This window comes from Vigna unguiculata, chromosome 7, assembly GCF_004118075.2.
Source record: "Vigna unguiculata cultivar IT97K-499-35 chromosome 7, ASM411807v1, whole genome shotgun sequence".
Taxonomy (NCBI): Eukaryota; Viridiplantae; Streptophyta; class Magnoliopsida; order Fabales; family Fabaceae; genus Vigna; species Vigna unguiculata.
This window is the reverse complement of record NC_040285.1, coordinates 37387607-37412076: the sequence shown is the minus strand read 5'-3', so window position 1 is coordinate 37412076 and position 24470 is coordinate 37387607. Positions and strand designations below refer to the sequence as shown.

At 31.2% G+C, this 24470-nt stretch overlaps 4 protein-coding genes across 5 annotated transcripts; 1 reads left to right on the top strand and 3 right to left on the bottom strand.

The window, feature by feature from the left end:
• Positions 1-1102: 1102 nt before the first annotated feature.
• LOC114190557 lies at positions 1103-2016 on the bottom strand. Its single transcript, XM_028079493.1, has one exon. The coding sequence runs from the start codon at positions 1950-1952 to the stop codon at positions 1266-1268; it is 687 nt and encodes a 228-aa protein (XP_027935294.1). The 5' UTR covers positions 1953-2016; the 3' UTR covers positions 1103-1265.
• A 1839-nt stretch (positions 2017-3855) lies between these two features.
• Positions 3856-4840, bottom strand: LOC114189951. Its single transcript, XM_028078680.1, has one exon. The coding sequence runs from the start codon at positions 4746-4748 to the stop codon at positions 4071-4073; it is 678 nt and encodes a 225-aa protein (XP_027934481.1). The 5' UTR covers positions 4749-4840; the 3' UTR covers positions 3856-4070.
• A 9643-nt stretch (positions 4841-14483) lies between these two features.
• On the bottom strand, positions 14484-17185 carry LOC114190713 (transcription factor bHLH113). Of its 2 annotated transcripts, none has more exons than XM_028079694.1 (5): positions 16461-17185; positions 16257-16376; positions 16004-16066; positions 15793-15915; positions 14484-15335 (listed from the first exon to the last, which is right to left on the bottom strand). In XM_028079694.1, exons 1-5 carry the CDS (start codon positions 16761-16763, stop codon positions 15171-15173), a joined length of 774 nt encoding a protein of 257 aa, XP_027935495.1. In that variant the 5' UTR covers positions 16764-17185; the 3' UTR covers positions 14484-15170. The 2 variants fall into 2 exon arrangements, with proteins under 2 accessions (XP_027935495.1, XP_027935496.1); XM_028079695.1 differs by having other exon boundaries at positions 16257-16367; positions 16461-17180.
• A 4210-nt stretch (positions 17186-21395) lies between these two features.
• On the top strand, positions 21396-23292 carry LOC114190374. The gene has a single exon (XM_028079225.1). It carries the CDS (start codon positions 21466-21468, stop codon positions 23038-23040), a length of 1575 nt encoding a protein of 524 aa, XP_027935026.1. The 5' UTR covers positions 21396-21465; the 3' UTR covers positions 23041-23292.
• The last annotated feature ends 1178 nt before the right edge of the window (positions 23293-24470 follow it).

Sequence of the window (24470 nt, the reverse complement as noted above, 5' to 3'; positions counted from 1 at the left end):
AGTGTTATTATTTTCTAGATATGTGAAAAGTATTTTTTTATAAGTTATTGTTATTCTAATTATTAAACATTAGGAAATTTTAAAGTTTGAGTATGTAAGACCCATTCTTTTATTTAAAAGTGTTAAGTGTGATTTTACGAGAGCACCTAGAGTTAGTTTATTGTTTTTTCAAGATCCTTTTTAGCTGCTCACATATTTTTATTATGCATCCTAAAATTAAAATATCTCACTCATTTTTTTCCCGGTTTGAAATATGAGTTGTGCCAGGACAGTTACGAAACTCTCATCTCAACTAGTGGAACTTTTTTTCACCATGTAAGTTGAGTTTAAACTCCCGTTTTTCTCCCTCTCCATTTCAGTTGCTTCGGTTTTATTCTGTGTTCCTCTTTAGAGCCTTATTCTTATTCTTGTGTGCATGTTTTTCAACTCTCTAATCTGTCTTTGGAGTTGTGGTGTTGTTACTATTAGAGCTCTCTTCTAGCAAATCGTTTTCCTAGTGTCGAGGTAAGGGAAGTTAGGACTTTAAAACTTTTTAAGTGTCTTGTATGTTTTTGGTTTTGAATCGTGTGCAAAATGTTGGTTTAATGTTCGTGGTTGTGTTTTTTTTATTAATTTTGTTTGGGATTTTTGGTTTTTGCATGTTGAAAATCTGATATTCTAGCTTAAACGAGAATAGCAGAATTTCATTTTAGTCTCTGTTCGAATTTTAATTTAAGCGAGACTCATCTATGCTAACATTATAATTTCTAACTTAAACGAGACCACCCATGTCAACTAAAACAAGGTTAAAAGCAAGTGAGTTTAAGCTTTTCTCCATTTAAATGACATATTTTGCTCAATTGAGAATTTTCTCATTTGAAGTGACAGCGTATTTGATTGAGCAAAAATAAAACAGAAAATCAACTTTCCTCTTATACATTTAAACTTTTAATTAAGAATTTTGCATCTTCAGAAAACGAAACTCAAACATAGAGGTTTGGCGACGTCTTTCCATATTAGAAAATCAATCTGGTGTAAGATGGATAATATATATATATATATATATATATATATATATATATATATATATATCATCTTAAAAATCATTAATAAAAATATAGAATAGCTGATAATGATTTATATCTTCTAAATGTTTATTCTCTTCAGAATCAATCACAACATCGATTCCAATATAACTTACAACTGATGAACATTTACAAGTAATACAAACCTAGCGACACAGTCGCTTATTTTTTGAAGGAACAAGTTCTTAACCGTTGACCTAGCTAGGGTAGATTCCCATACTTATCCTTGTACTCTTTCCAAAGCTGATCCACCGATTCTCCCAATAGATCAACAAAGAATTGATCATTATAAGCAGTTCTCATCTTCTGATTCAGTTGTGCCACAAACCCACTTCTCAGACTCTCACAATAGTCAAGAAAATGAGCAGTAACATCATAACCCTGGTCCCATTTTGTTCCTTCCCCTGCTTTTCTCCAGTGGCTAGGTGCATAGTTTGCCTTCAGCCTTACATAATCTGCAATTCCTTCAATTAATCCACTAGGACCCTCACCATTCCCATTCCACTGCCAAACATGAACCATTTCATGATATAACACCCCCGTGATTTCTATTCTCACATCCCCACTATACCCATTAACGTACCTTGCACTCACGTGAATCTCATTGTTGATGGTATATGCAGCCCCGTCGATGTCATCCACGAATAAGCTCACCTTCTCCACGTTTTTTCTATCAGCAGGGGCGTTTTGCTGGAAGATCCCCCATATGAATTGGGTGGCTGAGTCCAGTGTCTGCTTCGCGTATTCTTCTCCTATCTCGTCACGGAAACGCACGCCACCGGGGGTTGAGAGGGCGTTGTTAGTGAAACTGTATTCCACTGCTTCTGTTCTTCCTTGCATTGCAGCAGCTACGAACACTAAGAACCAAAGCACATGCATCATCGTCATGGTTGCTTTGCTTTTACAGAGACTTTGTGGTCTGGTTGTTGCAGAAGCATAGTGTTGGATGATTTATATAATGAAAAACATAGGAAAAAGTGGTCGCTCCACGCCATTCACGTTGTTTTTAATGTTTGTTTTTTTCGCTCACAGCATTTTGAATGATCCAGGTAACATGGGTTTTTCTTGAATTTTGATTGTATGCTGATTTTTTTTTCTGTTATTTTCAAAATACATCGATATCATTAATTTTAAAATTTTAAAATATATTAAAATTATTTTTAAAATATTAAAACTATGTTTTTTTAATATTTAACGGAGAATAACATAAAAAAAACTCAACAAAAAAAATAGACTCGGTTTTGTATCATTTGACGTAGTCCAATAATTACAGTAAGAAGGAGCATGGAGAAGACATAGTCTACAGGTTACTTTTTCTTTTTCTGCAATGTAAATAGTCTTTCCACAATAAATGTTGGTAGGAGGAAGTTTCATATGCATCATTGGATGTCTAATTGTGGATAGAAGAAATAGATAAGATACGTACAGTTTTGTTTAATCAATTGCATTGAAAATAAATTGCAATGCAAGAATAGTTTAATTGAGAAATAAAAGATAACTTTTTAAGAAAAGTAATAATAATAATTATATAAAACGCATTTGAATAAAATAATGCTTCAAAAAACATATAAAAGTTGTGAAAAAAAAGGAAAGCGATAAAAAGTTTCATAAAAATTTATTTTTGTAAATCTGAAATTATAGTTATATAATAATATATATATTTTTAACTTAAAATCACAATTTTGTTAAACTAAAACTTATATATTTTTTTATTTTACGTATATTAACTACTTTATCAAACACTGCTAGTCTTTGTAAGTTGATTTATCTGTTCAAATTTATAAGTTAAAAACTTATCAACTAATAAGTATGAACTAGTTTTACCAAATAGACCCTCTTCTAGTTAAATATTTCTCTCTAATTATTTGATATATGATAATTTTAGATGCCATTTGGAATCATAGGAGTGCTATTTTGGAGTGTTTGTGCGCCATTTGGCACAGTGACTTGTGCTCAGAAAACATCCATTTCATTTGGTATAAATAGTCAAAATAAACATAAATAGATAAAAATCTTATCATAAGGTTGATTTTGTGACAAGATCTTATCATAAAATATATAAGAAATCTTCACTCCATTCTATTGTAAGTTGACCATTCCTCACACTCAAGAATGGGGATTCATACAAGTCAGGTCAAGTTTTTTCTGCAATAAATTATTTGAAAATTTCAATGCACAATAATAATTTTCTGTTTATCAAATAAAAAAATATTATTTACAAAATAAACATATCTTAAACTCTTCCAAAATTTGATGACATATTTATTAACTAGGCCGGCATGCCTCACGGTGACCTAGAGGTATTAGGATTTATATAGTTTGCTTTATAATTAGGTTTTTGTTTGACTGTTTATTTTATTAAATAACTATATCTCTCCACATTAAATAACTGTTTTTTTATACAAGTATTACACAACTTTTAGGATTAAGTGTATATAAAAATGAACAAATTCTTGATTTGATTCTTGAAAGATAGAGATGAATGATAGGCACTGAATATTTTTTTCTTTTAATGCAAATGAGTCCCAATTTGATAACTAAGGGTAAATTCATAGTTATATTTGTCCATATTAGTGGTTGTCTTTAATAGACTTTTAGTCACCATTTATACACTTTGTTAGAACTTCTGCCAACCTCGAAAGCACATCAAAACTAAATACAGTGTAATATAATCTGTACAATCTTATTTTAAGAAAAGAAAAAAATCCAACGATTATAGCTAAGCTTATTCCACCTTTTTTCTGCGTAAATATTATTTAATTTTATTTTATAATTTCTTGGATTGAATCAATTAAGCCTGGTGGAATAAAGATTCAACAACACAAAATATTGCCTCCTTACAACATGTCAACATGTGAACGATTTTTCTCTATCATTTCTTTGACATATGGTTCAGTATTGGATCAAAACTAATACGTAATTAATACCAGAATCTTAGAGCTGATACAATTTTATTGAAAAACATAGTCATATACTCATTTATTCTTTAAATTGAAGCTAGTCCTCTCAGGCAGTATTGCCATACTTGGCCTTATAATCTCGCCACAGCTGATCCACTGGTTTTCCCAGTAACTGAACAAAGTATTGATCACTGTAACCATTCCTCATCAACTTGTTCAACTGTGCCACAAACCCACCTTTGAGAGTATTACAATAGTCCAAAAAGCGAGCAGTAACATCATAACCCTGGTCCCATTTCTGACCTTGCCCCGCTTTCACCCAGTGACTGGGTGCATAGTTTGCCTTCAGCCTCACGAAGTCTGCTATGCCTTCAATCAACCCCCCAGGAGCACCACCATTCCCATTCCACTGCCAAACGTGGACCATTTCATGATACAGCACCCCTGAAACCTCTCTCTTCACATCCCCTTGGTAGTTTCCAACGTATCTTGCACTCAGATGGATCTGGTCGTTGCTCGTATACGCAACTCCATCCATGTCATCCACGAATAAACTTACCTTCTGCACGCTTTTTCTGTCCCCGGGGTTGTTCAGCTGAAGGACCCTCCATATGAATTGGGTGGCAGAGTCGAGCGTTCGCTTCGCGTAGTCTGCTCCTATTTTGTCACGGAAAGCTACTCCACCGGGAGTTGAGAGAGCCTTGTTAGTGACACTGTACTCAACTCCATGTGTTCGATGAAATGCGTGAAGGAATACCAAAAAGCAAAGAACATGTTTGATCATGGTTTCGCTTCGAGCCTTTTGCTTTCACCTGGTGAGTAAAGTTTATGGTTGATCACTGCACAAGGATTGAGTTTGGTGCTTGCTTTTTATAGAAAACAAAAACAAGAGTCCCTTACTTCCATGCTACTAATATTTTTATTGAATGCTTGGTTGTTGTTCCAGCATGGAACGTAACTTTGAATGTGTCTTCTTATGGTCAAGTCAACTTTTCTAGAATGGGCCAAACTTGTTAGTCAACAATATGCATCAATATGTGTCCTTTAATTTCTTGATTTTTCTTTTTAAATATTACTTTGTAAGAAAATAAAATTGTAATCTTATAAGATCAAACGGGAGTAGAAAATGGATGCAATAAATAATATAGATTTAATTCTTGGTTTTAGGAAAGCTGTGTTGTACGAATGAGACGTATTCCAACCGGAGAAGGTTGTGATAAGTTTTTAATAAAATAAAATAGTATGATAATTATGGAGTGACACACAAAACAGTCAGTTTATAATGTGTAATAAATATGTCCTAGGAGGATCAGTAATATTAAATTAATTTCATGGTAAGTAGTGCTAAATTCCAATTCTGGGTATATCAAACCTAACGTACTCCTTCAAGGATTTTATGCCTAGAGATACTTTTAAATTAATTTTATAAATACTAAAAATATATTTAAATCTTAGCATGGATTAAAATAATTTGACTTAAATATCCTGGTTCATTTAAAAAATATTTATGTTTTCTTTCATGTAAATTTTATAATATTTTTTTGTCCTTGTAAAATAAGAGATTTTTTTTAATCTATGTAAAACATTTTTTTTTATTTTTATTTTTAAAAATTTGAAATCAATATTTTTAATATTTATTTTAAAATAGATAAAAATAAATTTATGTTATGAATCATACAAATTCTTTTTTGAGGTGTCAAATGTTAGTATTATATCACAAATACTAGTTGATGAAACTTAAAAAACAAAGGATAAAAAAGAAAACTCGTTTATTTTATGTGAATTAAAAGTATATTTAATGTAAAAAGTTTTGATCAGAAACGAAATCACATTTACGGTACTGAGAAGCCAATGCTCCCCCTTTCCTAATCATTTTAGTTTTTAAAGATAATTGTATGTATAATTATAAATTATAAATTATTCTCATAATTTATACTAATGTAATAAGAGAAATCCAGTCAATGCTAAGTATACATAACATAAAATTAGATTAGAAAACTATCACGCTCTTTTCATTTCTCAATTAAATATTCCTAATATTGCATCTCTTTTTTCGGTTGAAAGTGCACTTATTTAACATTTCTACCAAATAATTAGGTCTATAGAGGATTACACAACACCAATGAGATTTGAGCTCAATCACATAAAGCATTGACATCATTCTCAACTAACAATATGGGTCTTCATCCTTATATAGTGTTCTATTTTCTCATCTCTAGCCAATGTGAAATTTAGACTCACACACTTTGATTCCTACCAATATTTTTCTCAAGGGTGAGTCCCTTCAACCACATTGGTACACTCCCCCTCCAGCGGAAGCATTCCCACTTACGAGTACCCATTCACGTACCGTCGTCCATTTTAACAGGACATACTTATCTAGAACCTAGGAAGACTTTCGATACATGGACCTGCACTCGTATCAGCCGGTTAAGATTCATTAGAGAGATATAACATCAATGAAACATGAGTCAAACCACATAACCCAAAACATTATCTTTCATCTTGTAATTGGTTTCTATAAGAAGTTGAAATACATTGATATAAGTTACACCAATATATTTATGGATAATGATACTTTAACCTATTTTTTTATGTCGAAAAATGCCAGGAAATAAAAAATGTAACAATATAGTTATATACTTTCTTCGAATTGCAATTTAAACACTATATTAGGCGTATAATTAATTTAAGTTGAATCAGAATTAGATAGGAATATGGGAAAAAACAAAGGTCACCTTTTTTAGTTTTTTTTTTAATGTTTGTGTTTGGCATTGCACCATGATACGGCCAGGGTGCATGCTTTATCCAGAGACAGAGATAGAAAAAGATTCGTCCATGCGGCTATATGGTTAAGATTTGTGAGGTATTAAATAGATTTTTTGATGGATATATTATGAATAATGATATCTATATTTTAATTATTATTTGATGATGGAATAAATATTACTATTGTGGTATTTAATTCACACATACTAGTTAATTTTTTGTTATTGTTAGAATTCTTTTAATGTTCTTTTGAAACAAGTGAATAATTTTCTAAAATTGGAATTTCTTTTAAGAGATTAATTTTCTAAAATTAAAATTTTACGATCAATTCATAAAGTTTTTGAGGGTGATTCATAAGGAGCATTTAACTAAAATATGAAGTGAAATTTCTATCAAAAATATTAAAATTATAGGTTTATGAATTTTAGTTTTGTATGCTCTTCAACTTTTTCTATCCAAAATATTCAAATTATAGGTTTAAATTTTTTATTTTTTATGCTCTTCAACTTTTTTATCTTTAACATAAGACTTAAACTCGTATATAAATTTCTTAACATCAATTTATTTAGATTTTCCTTTAAATATATCAAAATTATTTACTAATATTTTGTCATACAAATTTATTTTAATTATACTTTCAAATAACTTTATTATCATATTTTAAAAAATCATATTTACACAAACTTATTTAAAATTAAAAAATAAAAATTATCTCAATATTTATGGATAACTACAAATTGCAAAAAAAAAATTACAAATATTTTTTCTAGATAACGAAAGAGTAATGGAGGACATTTTTCTAAACAATATAAATGAAATCATGGTATTTTGTTGACATTAACAAATAAAAAAAAAATGAAACATTAGAGATGTTCCGAATCGTGTATATAAAATGTCAGAAAATAAATACAAAGAAGATGTAAGTATATAAAAATTGAAGTCTAGATCTCCACACCCAGAAAATTAATCTTACAAAAATAAAATTATCTCTACATAACAAACCATGAAAGTATGTAATACACATAATCGTTTTCTCCTATTTTCGCTAGTATGAAATAAAACAATAACACCCTTTAGATTATTGAGGAAATGTTGAAGATTACATTCAAAGTGTAAGAACGGCTAGATAAGAAAACCAAGTACTTTTATTCACCAATATTTTTCAATTTTCACATCAGAAAAAATTGATATGAGTCTTCTATCTTTATCTTTACCTGTTCATCTTATTATCAATTAGTTTACGCAATGGTTAATTACCTTAATTCATTCGTTATAAATTGAAATTATGATTAAATATTGTGTGTACACGAAATCTAGATTTTTTACTGGTTTTGTTGGTGTTGTCATCTGCTGAACATTAAAAATACACTATATTGATATTTTAAATATCTTTTTAATATATTTTAAAATATTAAAATTAATAGTAATCAATGTATTATAGAGATGCAATAGAGAAACAACATAAGAAAAATCAACAGAGAATCTAAATTCGTACACAGGGATATTCTACGTAACACAAATTCGTGTTTGACTTTTATGATATGCACACACAAAAAATCATATTAGTAAGAATTATAGGATCAATAAATGAAATTAATGTCCAAATTAATCTAATAGATTTTGAGAATCATACAAAAGAGAGATTAATACGAATCCATAGAGGAATCCGATTCACTCCTCCACTACTTTGTGCATCAGCTACATACAAGGAACAAGAAATAATTGACGGAGAAAAAAGAGAGATTAGACTATGTGGGTTGAAAATGGGCACTTCAATTTTTTTTTACTTTGTTGGGTCAATCGTGAACAAAGAGTTAGAACTAATAGCATTTAGGTTTAATTGCTTTCTACCAGTTCACTTCATTTTTTAATTCTCCATTTGCTATGCATAATAATAGTTGTTTGCACTTACATATAAAAAATAATGGTAACAATAATTGTTTGCACTCATAATTTAATGGGCGTGCCACTTCATCCACAAGTCGCAATTACTTTTACACTCCAAATTTAAACAAGAAATATACATTTGAAAAATATTTTCATAAACAGGTTTAGAAGAAAAAATATCATCCAATTAGGTTGCGGTTATAAAAAATAAATTATTTACTACATATCTTTAATTGAATTATTTTTAAACAAAGATACACATGCGAAACAAAAAAAAAAAAAAACAATGTTCAAACTTTCTTTTTGAGAATATTGACTGATAAGATATAAAGATTCGTATAAATGTTTGTCAAAAGAATCTCCAACCTACATCTACCACATATATACTAACATAAATTAAGATGTAATTACGACTGTGTATATATTTTTTAAATATATGTAATATTATATTAGTACGTGATGATATTGTAATGTTATTAAGTTAAAATATAAAATAAATTATATTTATTAAAAATAAAGTGAAATATATTAAAAAAGATGAGAGAACAACTATTGATAAATAGAGAAAAAGAGAAGAATTGAGATAAACAATTTTACAAAAATATTTGTAAAAATAACGGTCAACTTTTAAAAATATAATAAATAATTATATTTTGAAAGATAAAATTGATATTTTAAAATGTGAACATAAAAATAATCTAAATATATATTATATATTATTATAGATAAAGCCTTCTGCGAAAGTCCATTGATCCAATAACAAACTAATTGAGAATTGGATAACAGGGTCCCTCCACAACAAATTCTTTAGTGGGCTCAATCGGCTATTACGAGGCCCATTAGTAGAACAGCGACCCTTGTGTTTGTGCATTAGAAAAACAAAAAGGACAAAACAGGAAACAAAACAAAAACTATCACACAGAGGATTATAGATCATAAAAGTTTTTTGTATTAATTATACACTTAGAGCAGCTTTCAAACCCACAAAAACATTACAATATTTCACTAGATAAGTTGGTAAAAAAAAAAGAAAATAATTGAAGAGAACGTAAAGACTTTCTTCAATGACCTCGCCCTTTGTGACTAGGCCCAGAATAAGCCCGATTGATGAATAAATCAATGAAGGAAGGCGAAGAATATTGATCTCTAAGAGATTTTCTGGCTTCTACACAGTTAGAGTACGAGAGCAAGAACATGAAGATGATGAAAAAGGTTGCGTTAAATGCCACTACAACACAGTAACCCTTCATTTTTCTAGGTGCTAGATATACCAAATGACATGGTCTGAACCAAGATTAGTGCCATATTTATACATAGGACGTGTGCGTGAGAAGGTTGGAAAAAAAAAGTACGTTTTTGTGTCTTACTTCATTATTGTGGGGACCTAGGTACGGTAGCGGAATTTGAATGTTATTAGTATTTGCAGTGCATTGAATTAGATATCAGACAAAACATATAAAATACTTCGGTCTTCAAACAAGACTCAGTAAAAGGTATGGAAAATAAAATTAATTAAAGGAGTTAACATTGTTTTAAAAACTGTATATATGTTTTCTTTTTTTTACAAGAACCAAGAAAGTTTTTACTATATCAGATATGTCCTCTTCTTTTAGGTTTGAATACATGCCTAAAAACAATATTACTCTCTTTATCACATAGCCATGCATTTATTAAGAATTCAAATGTGATACTAAGTCCCACAATGATTAGAAATGAGAAAATAAAACACTATACAAGAATAAAGACCTATAAATCTATTGTCTTAGAATTTTGAATTGAAAGTGGTATCAATGTTTTATGTGGTTGAACTCAGGTCTCATCAGTATTGTATCTCTTCAATGAACCCCTCTACAAATCTAGCAGTATTGATCTTATTTTGTGACAAAGCGTGGTACTCGAGTATTGAATTGAAATCCTTAGTTACTATTTTGCTGAGACTAAAATGAATTGTTAATTAGTATTGGGAAAGACTGGGAATTGAGTTTGAATCAGTCTGCAGTTTATTCTCAGAATTTTCATAGATTGATGAACATCCCTATTTATTGGTCTAACACCATCTCAAAGTCTTTTAAGTCATGCTCATCAATACATTCTCATTCTTCATATATATATATATATATATATATATATATATATATATATATTGTGATATTGAGAACAATTCTTTTAAGTCAATTCAGTATTCACATCTGCATTTACACACAATGAATTGGTTAAGAGCACGCCAATCCAAATTGAATTAGCAGTTGCTGACTCGTGAAAATGGGTCAAATTTCTTGGCTTGACGTTGCTACCACTTTCTGATGCATGCACGAGAAATGTATAGTTATTATTGCAACTGTAGCAGAAATCTCAGGAAGAAAACCACTTTTTTCTGTGCACATGATTTGAATTTGAGTATAAGTTGTATTTATGGTCCAAACATTACTGGTTTTTTTCACCGATTGAATTAATCTTCGGCCTTTTGTATCACTAATCCATTACAAAATACAAAATGGAAATATTTTCTCTGTTCACAAAAAGATTATAAAAACAATATTCTTATATATGTTTTATTTATTTTCCATAAATTTCATCTCTTTTTCTGTATAATTTTTATTGTTGTGTTCAAGAATGAGTAAATTATATCTTTATGGGAATAAGGGAAGTGACTTTATAACCTTCATTACAATTTTTATTCTTTTGTTTTTTATTTTAATTAGCCTGAAATTTAAAAGTATTCCGGGAAATATAAAAAACTAACCAAAAATATTTTTAGACGTGCTTAGGAATAAATTTTAAATTATGATGTTTCTATCAATTACATTATCAAGAATATAGAATATTGAAACAAAATATTTTACCTACACAAAAAAAAAGAATGAAGAACGTTATTATTTACGTGCTTTAAGTTATAATATAAAAGTATATGAAAGATGGACTCGGTCTCGTAAAAAACGATGGGTTTATATGGGCCTTAGGCCCATATCAAAACATTAATGGGTTTTACCGCTAATGGGTTTTCGGTGTGGTAAAGCAATGATAAAGGCACCATCCCGAATTGTTTTGAATTATTTAAAGAATGTTCACAAATTATTTACAACGATTTATAATTCATCTTAATATCGTGATTAAAAAGATTATTTAAAGCTAACTAATAAAATTGTAGAGGTTCTCTTTGCAGAAAAAAGTTAGTGTGGCAGTGGCTGTGATTTTTCAAATGTTTCAACTAGATTAGTAATTTTTTTTTTATCAGCAGATTAGTATAAATTGTTGGTTTACACATATTAACCTAATTCAACTAAAAAAGCTTACTTAAATTGGGTTAACCTGAATTGAAAACTCTAATGCTCATCTTAACTAAAAACATTTAATTATAAAATATGTTGATCTATTTACATCACCGACGACTTTTGGCATAATACGACTTCTTCAATCTAATTATCTTTGTCTATATTTACTAATGGTGTGAAATGTTTATCAAATTTTGAAAAATATAAATACATGATTGAAGAATTTTATTTCTATATATTTTGAAAGTGTGTAATACATCAATTATGTAAAAAATAATAAGGAAGAAACCATTATAAGTTAGTATGGAATTTTTTAAACAAGATCTATATGAGAACTTTCAAATTTAATGCAACTGAAGTTTTTTCTGATAAAATTATTCAATAAAAAATTGAAAAAAAAGGTGAATAACTACAAAAATCCCAATACAAAAAAAAAAAACATATATTTAGCCAATTCTCCTACATGTGAAAAGTAAATGTTTTAGAATTATAACAACGATTGGAATTCGAATCTTTAAAAGAATAAATAAATACCAGAGTAGATTTTAGTATTTCTCATCTTAGGATTAGAAAATTAGAAATCTGAGATAAAGAAAATAGAAAAATAAAGGTTTAGATAATAAAATCAGAAATTTTTTAATAATAGATTTTCACAAAATGTTAGTTAAAGAAAATTTTATATTTTGGATACATATATGAATAAGGAAAAAAGTACAAACTAGAACTAAGATGAGATGACAGTATGTATGATATCGAAATTTTGAATAAATTAGAAGTTATTTATTAGAGAGGAACTTATATTGCACAATCTTATCGGATATGCATAAAAATAAAGATAACAAGAAATGTAGAAGATATGTAGTGTCAGACAACGCTTATAAAGGATAAAATAGTTTTAACCTTCAATGTAGTCTTTAAATACATCTTTCTCAAAGTGTTTTCTTTCAGAGTTGAGTCAAGAATCAGTGTTGTTAGTGATTAAAGATTATGCATTTATTTGTTGCATATCATTTGTTTTTATGCAAAGATAAGAGATACCCACTCGTATTAACTTATGATTATTAAATAATGAAATTTTATAATTTGCATAAAAATTGAATATTAAAATTACTTTTAGTTTGAATATATTATTTTGATCTTTCAAATTATTGATCAAAATCCACAAATAAACATGTATACTTTGGATGAAACAATATATTATTATTAAGTTAATTTTGCATATAGATATATAGTAAAAAAAAAAATTGAAACTAAAGGTAAAGATATTGACATGGAGAGTAATGTTAAATAGAATACCAAACAATGATAATAAATAATGTTTATGTTGGGTTTTTTCATGGAAGATGTTCCTTGAAAAGATACAACATTAATGAAATTTAATTTACATTTATTTGAGACCCTCTCACAAAGTGAAATTTTATATTTGAATCTTCAAAATGAAAAAATAAATTAAATTCTCTCATATGCTAAAAAAGATATTGTAAAACTTACAAAACAATTACTTAAAAGTGAAATCTACGTAACAATTGATTAAATAGGTGTTAGGAATGCATTTTTATGCAAGTCAATTGACAAAGCATTCTTCTATAATTGCAATGAATTGTTCCATTACAAAAAAACACGCGCACCCAGGTCGAAAAACAACGTAATTAATAACTCCAACAACATGCTTAGTTTAAAACAAATTCTGCAGATTCATAAACAAAAACACAGACAATTAATTTCCCCCAAGTTACAACTTCCCACCATCTATTACTACGCTCTCTTCAAATAATTGTTTTGATGTTTGAAATTCCATTCTTTTCACCAACTTTCCACATTCCTAATGTTAACCATTTTATATACAAATCTAGGGAAATTCTATCACTTGTTGCTAACTCAGTTTTTTTTTTGAAGAATACCTTCAAGAAATCAATAAATTTAATATATTTTTAGTAGAAGTTATAAGGGTTTCTATTTTAGCTTCCTTATTTTTATATTATAATAATGCTTATGTTTAAACTGATTAAGTATTAGACGAAGAATAAGGGTATAATTGAGAAAAAAATAAGTGATTAAGATAATCTTGTTTTGAATTTTGAAAATAATAGCTAAAGAGGAATATATCTATTTTTAAATCCAACAATTAAAATGAAACTGAGAAAATATTTTCTATTTACAATTTGGGATGGAAATGCATTCCATATCTGGACTTAAGATCGAGTTAATTTATTTTCATCATCTTTTGTCATCATATTTTAGAAACAATAACATAGATAGTTGTGTTGTGTCACCTATTTTATCGCCTACCTAACTTCTCGATTAAATATTTTTATTGTTTTCTTTCTTCCCTTTCTAGAACTGTATTTGACATATTACCTTTCTTCAAATTATCCCAAATTGCCATTCTTTTTTCTCTTCTCTTTTTAGAAGTGCATTTCGTGTTATCTTATTACCTTTCTTTCAATCTTCTCAAATTTCCATTCTGTTGTCTTTACATGATTAAAAATTAATATAAGACATAATATAATGTACAATGTGAAGCTGAAAATTCTAGAAGAAACGAAAGCTAACTGCATAAAACCAAACAAGAAACTACGTGAGTGTTTAGATAACAAGAAGCAAACCAAAGATGTAAAAATTACAAATCGAGATTTGCCCTTTTCATAATGTTGGAAGAAAATTGCTATGTAACTCGGATATCACATTCATACCCTGTTACGAGTGCTGTCAACTGGTGTCATAATATCACGCGTATTTGGATATTGCACCACCATTATTTTGTACAACACTCCAAACACAACCTCAAAAAACCCCGTCACATGTGACGACACCCACAATAAAATACCTTAACACGATTGTTTCAATGGACACATTCATACTTGAATGTCGTGGACATGCTATGTGGTTGATGAAGCGAAATTTACAGAGAAAATATATAATAAAAATATAAGGAATCCTAGAGTTGAAGGCCTACATAAAATATTTGGTTGCTTCCTTGTATAGAATAATGATAATATATAGATATAGTTGTTGTCCTGAGAAAAGGACCTCCAAAACAGATGTTACATATTTAAGGACAAAATCATGACCTCTGAATTGTACCTCATGTGTGAACTTTGAACCACTCTTGTTAATTGTTAACCCTCTTTGCCATTTCCTGCACTTTACCTCCTTACCCATCTATCTCCAGATAAGCTGTCATATTGAGTACAACTCCAATTTGGGCAGACATAGGAACCCATTTCCCAAAAGCCTACAAATTTTCAAAATCATTCATTCATCTTCCTTTCTTTTCACTACTTCCCTGATGGTGAAACCCTCTTCCCTATTGCACCAGGTGACCAGAAATCAGCACCGTTGCTACTCGCCACGTGTACGGTGCATCCCACAGGGATCAGGCACAGACCCCTACTCCTCAAGTCCTTCTTCACTTCCCCTTCGCTGTTTTCTCCTTCTTCTCCCTGAAATAATGCACACACACCAAATCTCTTCAGTCATCAATACCTACCTTATATGGCAATGTGTCACACTGTTCACTCTGCTCACTCACTACAAACAAGGATCAGCATTTTCAAGTAAGCTATAATATCTGCAGTATTGTCCCCATCAAGCGGGCCCTGCAACTCCCACCTTTGCTACTTATACATTTTGTTTACTTCTAATAAATCAAGCTTTTCAATTGCATCCACAATATCGGGGTTTTGCAACCACACTTGTGACTGCTTCGTACTACGTTTGTCTACGGTTTTTCACAACATCAAAGGTTTAAGGTTGTGACAAAATTGCATGTAATTGTGACATCAGTTGCATTTATCAACAGTCTCTCGTAAAGTCAAAGAGACAGAAGCGTGAATCGAATTAAAAACCTTGCACGATAAAGAAGAATGCGAGAATGATGAAAGATGGGATGGGACTCACGTGCTGCTGTTGGTGGTGTGAGGAAGACAGGCTTTGCAAGTAAGGAGAGCACAGGACCTGAACTTGGTCATGAAGAAATCTTATATATCCCATGGCCTCGTGAAGCACCGATGCTGTATCTGTCTGCACATGCAGTTTCGATCAACACTCAAAATCTCAATTCAATCAACCCCTTTTCAATTTACAAAACTCCAATTCTGAAAACACTCACCTTGCCGAAGGGAGAAACAAGCTGTTGTAACGCTGCGATTCTTTCCCCGAGCTTCTCCTTCCTCTGATATTCCAAATAACTCGTTAAACTACATGAAACTATGACAATAACAACCTTTTTAAAAACCATGCGACATTTTTTTTTATTAGAAAACGACAGGCCGTGTATCTGTGACCGAGAAAAGTTTGAGTTCGAAGTGAAGACAGAGAAGAAAACGACATGCAAACAATCCACGGTCGATTATTTTCCTTACCTTTGCATGTCCGGTTGAGGTGGGGTTCTCTGCTTTGGTCTTTTTAGTTTGTCTCTGGCCTCCGACACCCACCTTGGCCACTGGTTCTTGTCCCAACCCATTCCGCTTTTTCTGCAAACTCTTGAGCAAAAGACAAAATGAAAAACGAAAAAAAGAAGATAGTAGCCAGAAAACACACAGAGAGAGAGAGAGAGAGTGACATACAGTGGACTTGGGTAGGGAAGTGAAGGCGGTGTTGGTGTGGTTGGAGGATGAAGCAGAAGAGGAGTCACTGGAAGTGATGACAGATTTCTGAGGGGTGACGGGAATGTGGGGTTGGGTTCCGAAGCATAGCATCTTGGGTGGCTTGTGAAAGGAGAAAAGAGGCGAAGCGGAGAGGTTGTGTTGATCGTAAGAGCAGTGGTGGTGAGGGAGAGACAATGCAGGTGTTGTTGCATCATGGTCATCTCCGAATAGTAACTGAGAAAAAGTGGTCCCTGTGAGTTCAAATTCGTCCTTGGGGTCCATGGTTGGGAGTTGGAAATGAAAAATGAAGGGGAAAGAGAAAAAAAGAGGGTTGTGTTGTGTTGTGGGAGAAAGAGAAAAAGTGGAAGAAACAAGTGTCGAGTGAGAAAGAGTGTGGAAGGGACATATGTAAATGTTAATGTCTGTCGTGGTGAGAGTAGTAATTGGTGAGAAAATGTTGGGAAGAAAGAAGAATAGAGCGATGGGCTGGGTGGGGTGCGGTGTGGTGTGGGAAAGTGGGCTCTTTCCGAGGACGGCTTCGGTTTTCGGCAACCAATGGTCAAACCCACCTGGCCCGAGAAAACCGTGTTTGAGCCCTCCAACGCGTTTTTGTTCCTCTCACCGCTTCTTCTTCTTTCTTACCTCACCAGATTACCAGTGTTAGTTACTGCTCTACTGTTCAATATTTGTACCAATTCATTTGTCATCATTTTGCAATAGAATTTCCTTCCTAAACTTTTTCTAGTTTTACAGTTTTTTCAATTCTTTTATAAAATGGTTTTAAGACTGTCTTTATAATACACAGGAGTGGTTTTAATTTTTGTTTTTTATTACAATTGTTTAATAATGAATTAATAAAGTTTTCCGAATTGTGCAAATGAAACAAAAGTTTAATTCTTTATATTCATATTTAATTATATGATTCATTTATATTTTTATATACATTTTAGTATATATTTTTTATACGATTGAGTTTTCTTTAACCGAGTGTATTTTGTCAAATATTCTGACATCTAACATCTAATAATTTAATATTAATTTTATTTTAAATGTAAAGGTGAATTATTGATTTAAATATAGAAATTAAATTACTTAGATATTACTAAAATCATTTATTTTCTAAGTTTGTGTCTCGATTATAATATCAAAATCTAGTAATTATGATTATGAATCTGTTACTGAGCCTTTCTTAAATCGACCATTGATTAAGAAAAAACTTGATATGGGATATATTAATAAATGAACTCTAAATTTAATTTAATTATATAAAAATTATAAAAATTGTAACGTAAGATTTGTCCTTTATTTATATATTCTAAATTAGTTTTATTATTAGACTATGTGGTACTTTTGACACACATCTCTTACAATAAAGTATATATACTCGATATGTAAGATTATGTATTAATGGTTGATCTCATAACGGATTGAATAATATATCCAACAAATAACATAAGATGGTACAATAGGTCAAATAAAAGACAAATCTTGTTATAATAAACTCTAACAAATATAAATTTTAAGACTAACTCAATATCATAAAACTAAATTATAAATATATTTCTCCACCTCCAAAAGATAGAATCTCTTACGTTAAAATTAAGCGTGAAATTTGTTTTGTGCGTGTGAGAGTTATAGAATCTTCAAATCTCCTTTATTTTGGATAGTGTGAATTGATTAATCAAATGGTGTGGCTTGTACCGAATAAATTTATCTTGGATACACGTGTGGTTTAACAATACAAAGGAAGTTGAACTTATTATATCTCCTATTGGGATTTTTTTTTTTTTCTTTATCAACATGACAACTAAGAACTGGGGTGAAAAGAAAGCAAGGACAAGAGAAGCATTTGATGATAAAATTATTTAGTTTTGTTCTATATTAAATAGACTTTATCTTTTATTTTTTATATTTTATACCTATTATCTTAATTTTTTTTAGTATATAGGGCTTTAGATAATAAAGACTAGAGAGATTAAAAATATGTGTATACAAAAAAATATATTTACACACGATAATTTATAATTTATTTTATGAATTAATAGATTATACACTGCAGACTATTTTAGTTAGATTATAGGTTTTACTGGGTGATAACTGTCTTGAGCTATTCAATGAATCAACATAACTAGATGGAATCCAATTAAATGAAGTTGATTTTAATTTATGATTAAAATAAATCCGACATAATCGATTTTTATCTGGGTTTAATAAAGTGACTTTTTATTTTACTTTAAATTTTAAATTAATTATATTATTTTTTAATAAAATTAATACTTAAAAATAAAAAAATTTATTAAATAAATAAAAGTTTTTAAAAATATTTATCTCATTAATTCAACTCAATCTAATCATTCATTAATTTGAATTGGTTAGCTTCTGTATAAAAAAAAGTTAAATACCTATTTAATTCATATTTTTGTTCATGTAAGATCATGATTTTTTTTTATAGCTTTTTCTTTTTAATTTGAAAAAAAAATTATTTTTGTGTCAAATTACTATCGTGTCATGTGATAGTAGCATAATTATATTAGTATAGTGTCGATTGTTAATTTCTTATATTATCTGTGGGTGTTTTAATATCAGTTTATAAATGGGTTGGATGTAAATATCATACCATCCTTACTCGCGAGTGTTTTAATATCAGTTTATAAATAGTTGGATGCGAATATCATGTTATCCTTAACTGAATGTATATGTTACCCACAAAAAATTAAAAAAAATTAATTTATATTTTATTAAGTTAAATTTATAAAATTAAAATTTAATTTATATTATTTTAGATTAAATTTAATGAAAATGAAAATTTAATTTATATTTAATATAACTTATATTTTTTTGTAAATTTAATTAAATTTTCTTTTGAAATTTTATAAAATATTTGTTTTTTAAATATTAGTAAGTATTCACGGGTATCCGCAAAAGACCCGCAAGTATTTTTAAACGGGTTCTCGTGTGGGTAACGGGCGGGTAAAGGGGCGGGTAACGGGGCGGGTAGCAGGTGGGTTCTTTTGTTACGAGTCGGGTTGCAGGTATGCATTATTTGCACCCGACCTGACCCGACCCGACCCAACCCGTTGTCATCCCTATTAGTTAATATTAGTGACCAATTTAGAGATCAATTCATAATAAAAAAACTATTTTAGTTACCAATTTAGAGAGAATTATAATTTTTTGAAACTATTTTAGTTACCAATAATTTATAGCTTATACTTTGGTATATAAATTTGTCAATCCCTGTATGGATTGGGCTCATGCTCATTGGTAATGTATCTAAGTAATTCTCTCTCAAAAGATCCAATAGTGGTATCAGAGCCTAGTTTGTGGACGACTTAGGTAAAACCCTCTATTGAAAGTCTTGCTGACAGTAAGTCAGGTAAGCGTGTCCGTTAAGAAAAAAAAAATGGCGGTACAAAAAAGGGGTACTTCGTAGTTAGCTCGAGAGGGAAGTACCAATGTGAAGGGACTCGTACTTGATGGGAGATTGTTCGAAATTCAAGTGTGAGTCTAAGTACGACATTGAGTAAAAATGAGAAAGTTGAACATCATACAATGATGAAAACCCATAAACTCATCGTCTTAAGATTCTAGGTTAAGAATAGTGTTAATCCCTTGTGTGTGGGTCGGACTCATGCTCATTGATATTGTATCTTTCCAATGATTTTCTCTTGAAAGACCCAACACTAATTACTAATTCACAAAAATATATCTAAACTACATTGAACAAACTCAATAAAAATAGGACTAAATTATTATTTAAATTTATAAAAAATAAAACAAAAATTCAAGCCAGACCAATTAATCATACATTTTGTTTATTTTTAATATATTTTACTTATTATTATTATTATCTATTTTTAAAATTATATTAATGCACCATTTTGAATATTTATCAAGATATTTCAACTTTCTTTATGTAGCTGTAATCGAAAAAGGTTAACATTAAAAATTTAAAATTAAAGTAATATATTATTTGTATGATAATATATAAAATTATATTCCATAAAAATTTGTCAGAAAAAACCTTATTGTAACATTATGTTAAGTTGATAAATAAAAAATTTCTCAAAAAAGGAAAACAATTAATACTCATTAGATATAAAAGTTCACATAACATGACATATTCAAATAAAACGCAAATATAATTAAAAAAAAGTACTTATTTTATTAATAAGAGTTATTGAGTTTTTAAAAATATAAGATTGCAATTATATAATAATATATTAGAAGCTAACTTCATCAAAAAGAACCTTAATAGTGGTAGGAGTTAATTTCGTCCATCATGAAAACAGATGACATGATAATAAAATTTTAAATTTTATTTTTATATATAAAAATAAAAACTAATAAGACGATCTAAGTGTATTGCATTTTATTAATTTGTCAATATTCTTTTAAAATGTCTTTCTCTCAAAAATTAAAAGATATATAAATGATAATGAATGATATAAAAGGAGTTGGATGGCCATTAATAATTTTAAAAAACGAAGAAAAATAATTAAAATTTGTTTATATTTTATGAAATTTTATAATTATTAAAATACTTACAATAAGTAATGGAGGATGGTAGAAAAGACAATAAATAATTTGGTTTATATGTATGTTTGTGTGATTCATAAAGCTTGTTGGAAACTTCACTGGGCCACACGTGGCCCATAAACTAACCATGACAAAACCTGAGTCTACGTATGCAGTTATCACATGGACAAGAGAAATTAGACAGAATTCTATAGCCATAGAAGAAGCAGAACATGAGGACAGAGAAAATGAAAGAAAATTGGCGCCATCAATGAATCCAACCTACAACCTCAAATACGACACAAAGCTGCACTTACAACCACCAGTTCCTCATCCCTCCGTGGCTTAAACTGCTTCCAAGTTGGCAACCCCGTTATCATTCGTTCGCTCCTTAAAACCCCGTTCCCTCTTCCACATAACCTACACTAACATTTTCCCACACACTCCACAACACACAAGAAACACCATGGATATTTGGTCATGGATATGTGAGCTCCCAAACTCTGTGGAGTGGACCGAGTCTGACTCGCCACTCATGTTCGAACTGGCGAGTGAAGAGAAGGACGAGTCAGCTCGTTCCATCCACCTCAAAGCTGAGAGAACCTCCGGGTCTGACTCGGAAGCGGTGGTCACCTTCACCGTATGCTTGCAGGGTTTTCACCCTCACAACGCCCACAAGCCTCTGTGGGTCTCCGAAAAGTGCCACCTTTCATCACAAAACCCCTTCCTCCCTCTCCTCCTCCAACTGCTCCAAGAAATCATATCCAGCTCTCCCACGGCGCACGATAGCACCTGCCCCCGCTCCCAGCTCCAGAAACTCAAGCCCGAACCCATCGCATGGATCATGGACTCTCACACACCCGAGTCCCTCTCCACCTTCTTCAACCTCGTCTTCACCATGCGCCTCTTCTGGCTCTGCGCGTTCCAAGCGCCCCCCGAAGCCGGCTCGCTCTACTTCCACTCCCTCCTCACTCCCACCCTCGAATCGGCGTCGTCCAAACTCGCCTCCGTCCTCCGCACCTTCTTCATCACCGTCGGCGTCGACACCGAACTCTGCTTCATGCGTACCCTCGGTTACATCATAACAAAACTACACATGATAAAAGAACTGAGCGTAGGGTTAGGTTTAAAAACGCTCGTGCCTTCCCCCAGATTCTCTTACGCGACGGAGGCTCACGGTCTCTGGATCCTGAAGGGTTACTCCCCGGTAATGAATATGAAACTGGTGCGAAGCAACGCTCAAAAAAGTCAATTCTGCGGCATCGACGCGAAGGAGTCCATTCTCCGTTACGCTCTGGCGCACCACCAACTTGAGGCACACGTGCAGATAGAGTACACCGTTGGATTCTGCGAGGGGTTCATCCAGGTTCGTGCACGTCTGGATAACATACGCCTCCAGGTGGCGAGGCTAGGTTTCAACCAAAACGACGAAGTGGATTTCATCGAGGAGAAACACTTTCCGTCCCGGGGTAGGGTGTGGGTTGGCCCGGAGATCGGAGCGACTTACTGTGGCGGGCTGAGCTTGGGGCGGTCGACGGAGAACAGAGAGAGCGAAGTGGAACTCCAAAAGGTGGTGAAGGGTAATTTGGAGAAGTCGGAGGGTTCTAACGTGACAGCGTCGGCGAGGTCGTCGAGGAGGACGCGAAGTAGGAGTTGGAGAATGGACCAGGACGCGGAGGGCAACGCAGCCATATTCGACGTGGTTTTGCATGATAATGGTACGGGCGTGGAAGTGGGGTCGTTGAAGGGCACAAGTGAAACGGGTGATGAGCGTGTTCATGGACTGAGAGGGCGATACGTGAGGGGAAACAGAGCGTTTACCAAAAGCGGATCGGTGGTTATTGCAGGAGATGAATATGGAGAAGAAGTGGGGTGGAGGCTGAGCAAAGAGATGGAAGGGAGTGTGTTGAAGTGGAGAATTGGTGGAGAGTTTTGGCTTACCTATTTGCCCAACCTAACCAAGGGTTCTTATTATGAAACTAGGTATATTGAGTGGTGTGATGAAGTTGACTTGCCTCTTATTCATGCCAAAACACCATAGCCACGCATTTGTGAGCAGCAGAAGTTTGGGTGTAGATGTATGTACAATAAACTTGGAAATTAGTAAGGTTAGTTAGTGTGTCTGTTGTGGTTAAGAAATATATGTTTCTGCATACTTAAACACAAACGTCTTATGTGTAAGACTCATTTCCTAGTTCCATAGCCTCTATGTACATACAGTAAGGTCATATTCATGGCAAGTAGTTGTAAGACTCATTTCCAAGTGCTTTTATAATATTTAATTTCTACGAAATTTTAGTTCATTTTTTATGATTAATGGTATTATTTAACTAATAATGCAAAATAAAGATATTACAAGAGATATTATATGGGTTTTTGAGAAACATTATGATAAATTGTCCGATAGTAATTTGGTATGGAAAATGATTTTTTGATTATTAAATTTTGACAACTTTCTCTTATAATATGATGTGTCATTTTTTTATTTTAAATGGTTTTTTATTTTTTTATTTTTTCATTCTCTCATTCTCAATATTCTAAAACCACTTAAAAGATGACACTTCATATTATAAGAGAAAGTTGTTAAAATTTAATAGTCAAAATATCATTATCCATTTGGTAAATACTCAAAATTATATTACTGGCTAAGGAGTGCCAATATGAGGGAGTTTTTTTTTTTTCGTATTTCAGGTTGGTTTCAAGTTTGAATTTGTAAATATGAATTATTTGACTTTTTTGGTAAAGCAGGAGGAAGTCAAGAGGAGTGTGAACGACATTAGGATTAAAGTCGTCATTGTATTAGAGAAGTAAAATCATTGTGATTCATGACAATTTCAATATAAAAGAAGTGAAGTCGTCATGAGTCATAATAACTTTACTACTCTATATTAAACTAAAATCGTCATAACTCATGATGACTTTATTTTTAAAAAAAGAAACAAGAAAGACAGTCCTGTATAACAATTTCACATGTAAAATCGTTCTTGCTCGTCACGATTTCATTATATTTTACAAAAAAAAAATAATAAACCGATCCATATATACAATTTTAACTTCGAACAAACCTCCAAATAAATAAAAAAAACGTATAAAGATAAATGGGTCTTCCGTTCATGACAAGGCTTGAGGGAGAGTTCTTCTCTTCTCCAGCTCAACTAGTTTTTGTTTAGCATTTGAGGGTTTTTCTCTCCAAGTCGATTAACTTTTAAAATATGAATTTTATATTTATATTAATTAAAATTTAAAATGATTACAATTTTATTTCTGTTGCAATTTGTTCGGGCCCTACCTAGTGTATATATATAAAATAAAATAAATTCAATCTCACTTTTGTTTTTTAATAGTAGAACTTGGGTTTTATAGTTTTTAACTATATACGATCTTTCTGTTTGATCTTTGGTAATTTTCAAAACTATTTACTTTAAAATTTACAGGGATAGCTTTTAATCTCGACATCCAAATTTTAAAGAA

Excerpts from the sequence above, each read along its gene's own strand:
- LOC114190557 (XM_028079493.1), bottom strand. The coding sequence starts at position 1,952 with ATGACGATGATGCATGTGCTTTGGTTCTTAGTGTTCGTAGCTGCTGCA.
- LOC114189951 (XM_028078680.1), bottom strand. The coding sequence starts at position 4,748 with ATGATCAAACATGTTCTTTGCTTTTTGGTATTCCTTCACGCATTTCAT.
- LOC114190713 (XM_028079694.1), bottom strand. The coding sequence starts at position 16,763 with ATGGACCCCAAGGACGAATTTGAACTCACAGGGACCACTTTTTCTCAG. Across the intron at positions 16,067-16,256 it reads CCTCAACCGGACATGCAAAG|AGGAAGGAGAAGCTCGGGGA; the intron begins GTAAGGAAAATA and ends TTGGAATATCAG. Across the intron at positions 15,336-15,792 it reads CACACCACCAACAGCAGCAC|GGAGAAGAAGGAGAAAACAG; the intron begins GTGAGTCCCATC and ends GCATTATTTCAG.
- LOC114190374 (XM_028079225.1), top strand. The coding sequence starts at position 21,466 with ATGGATATTTGGTCATGGATATGTGAGCTCCCAAACTCTGTGGAGTGG.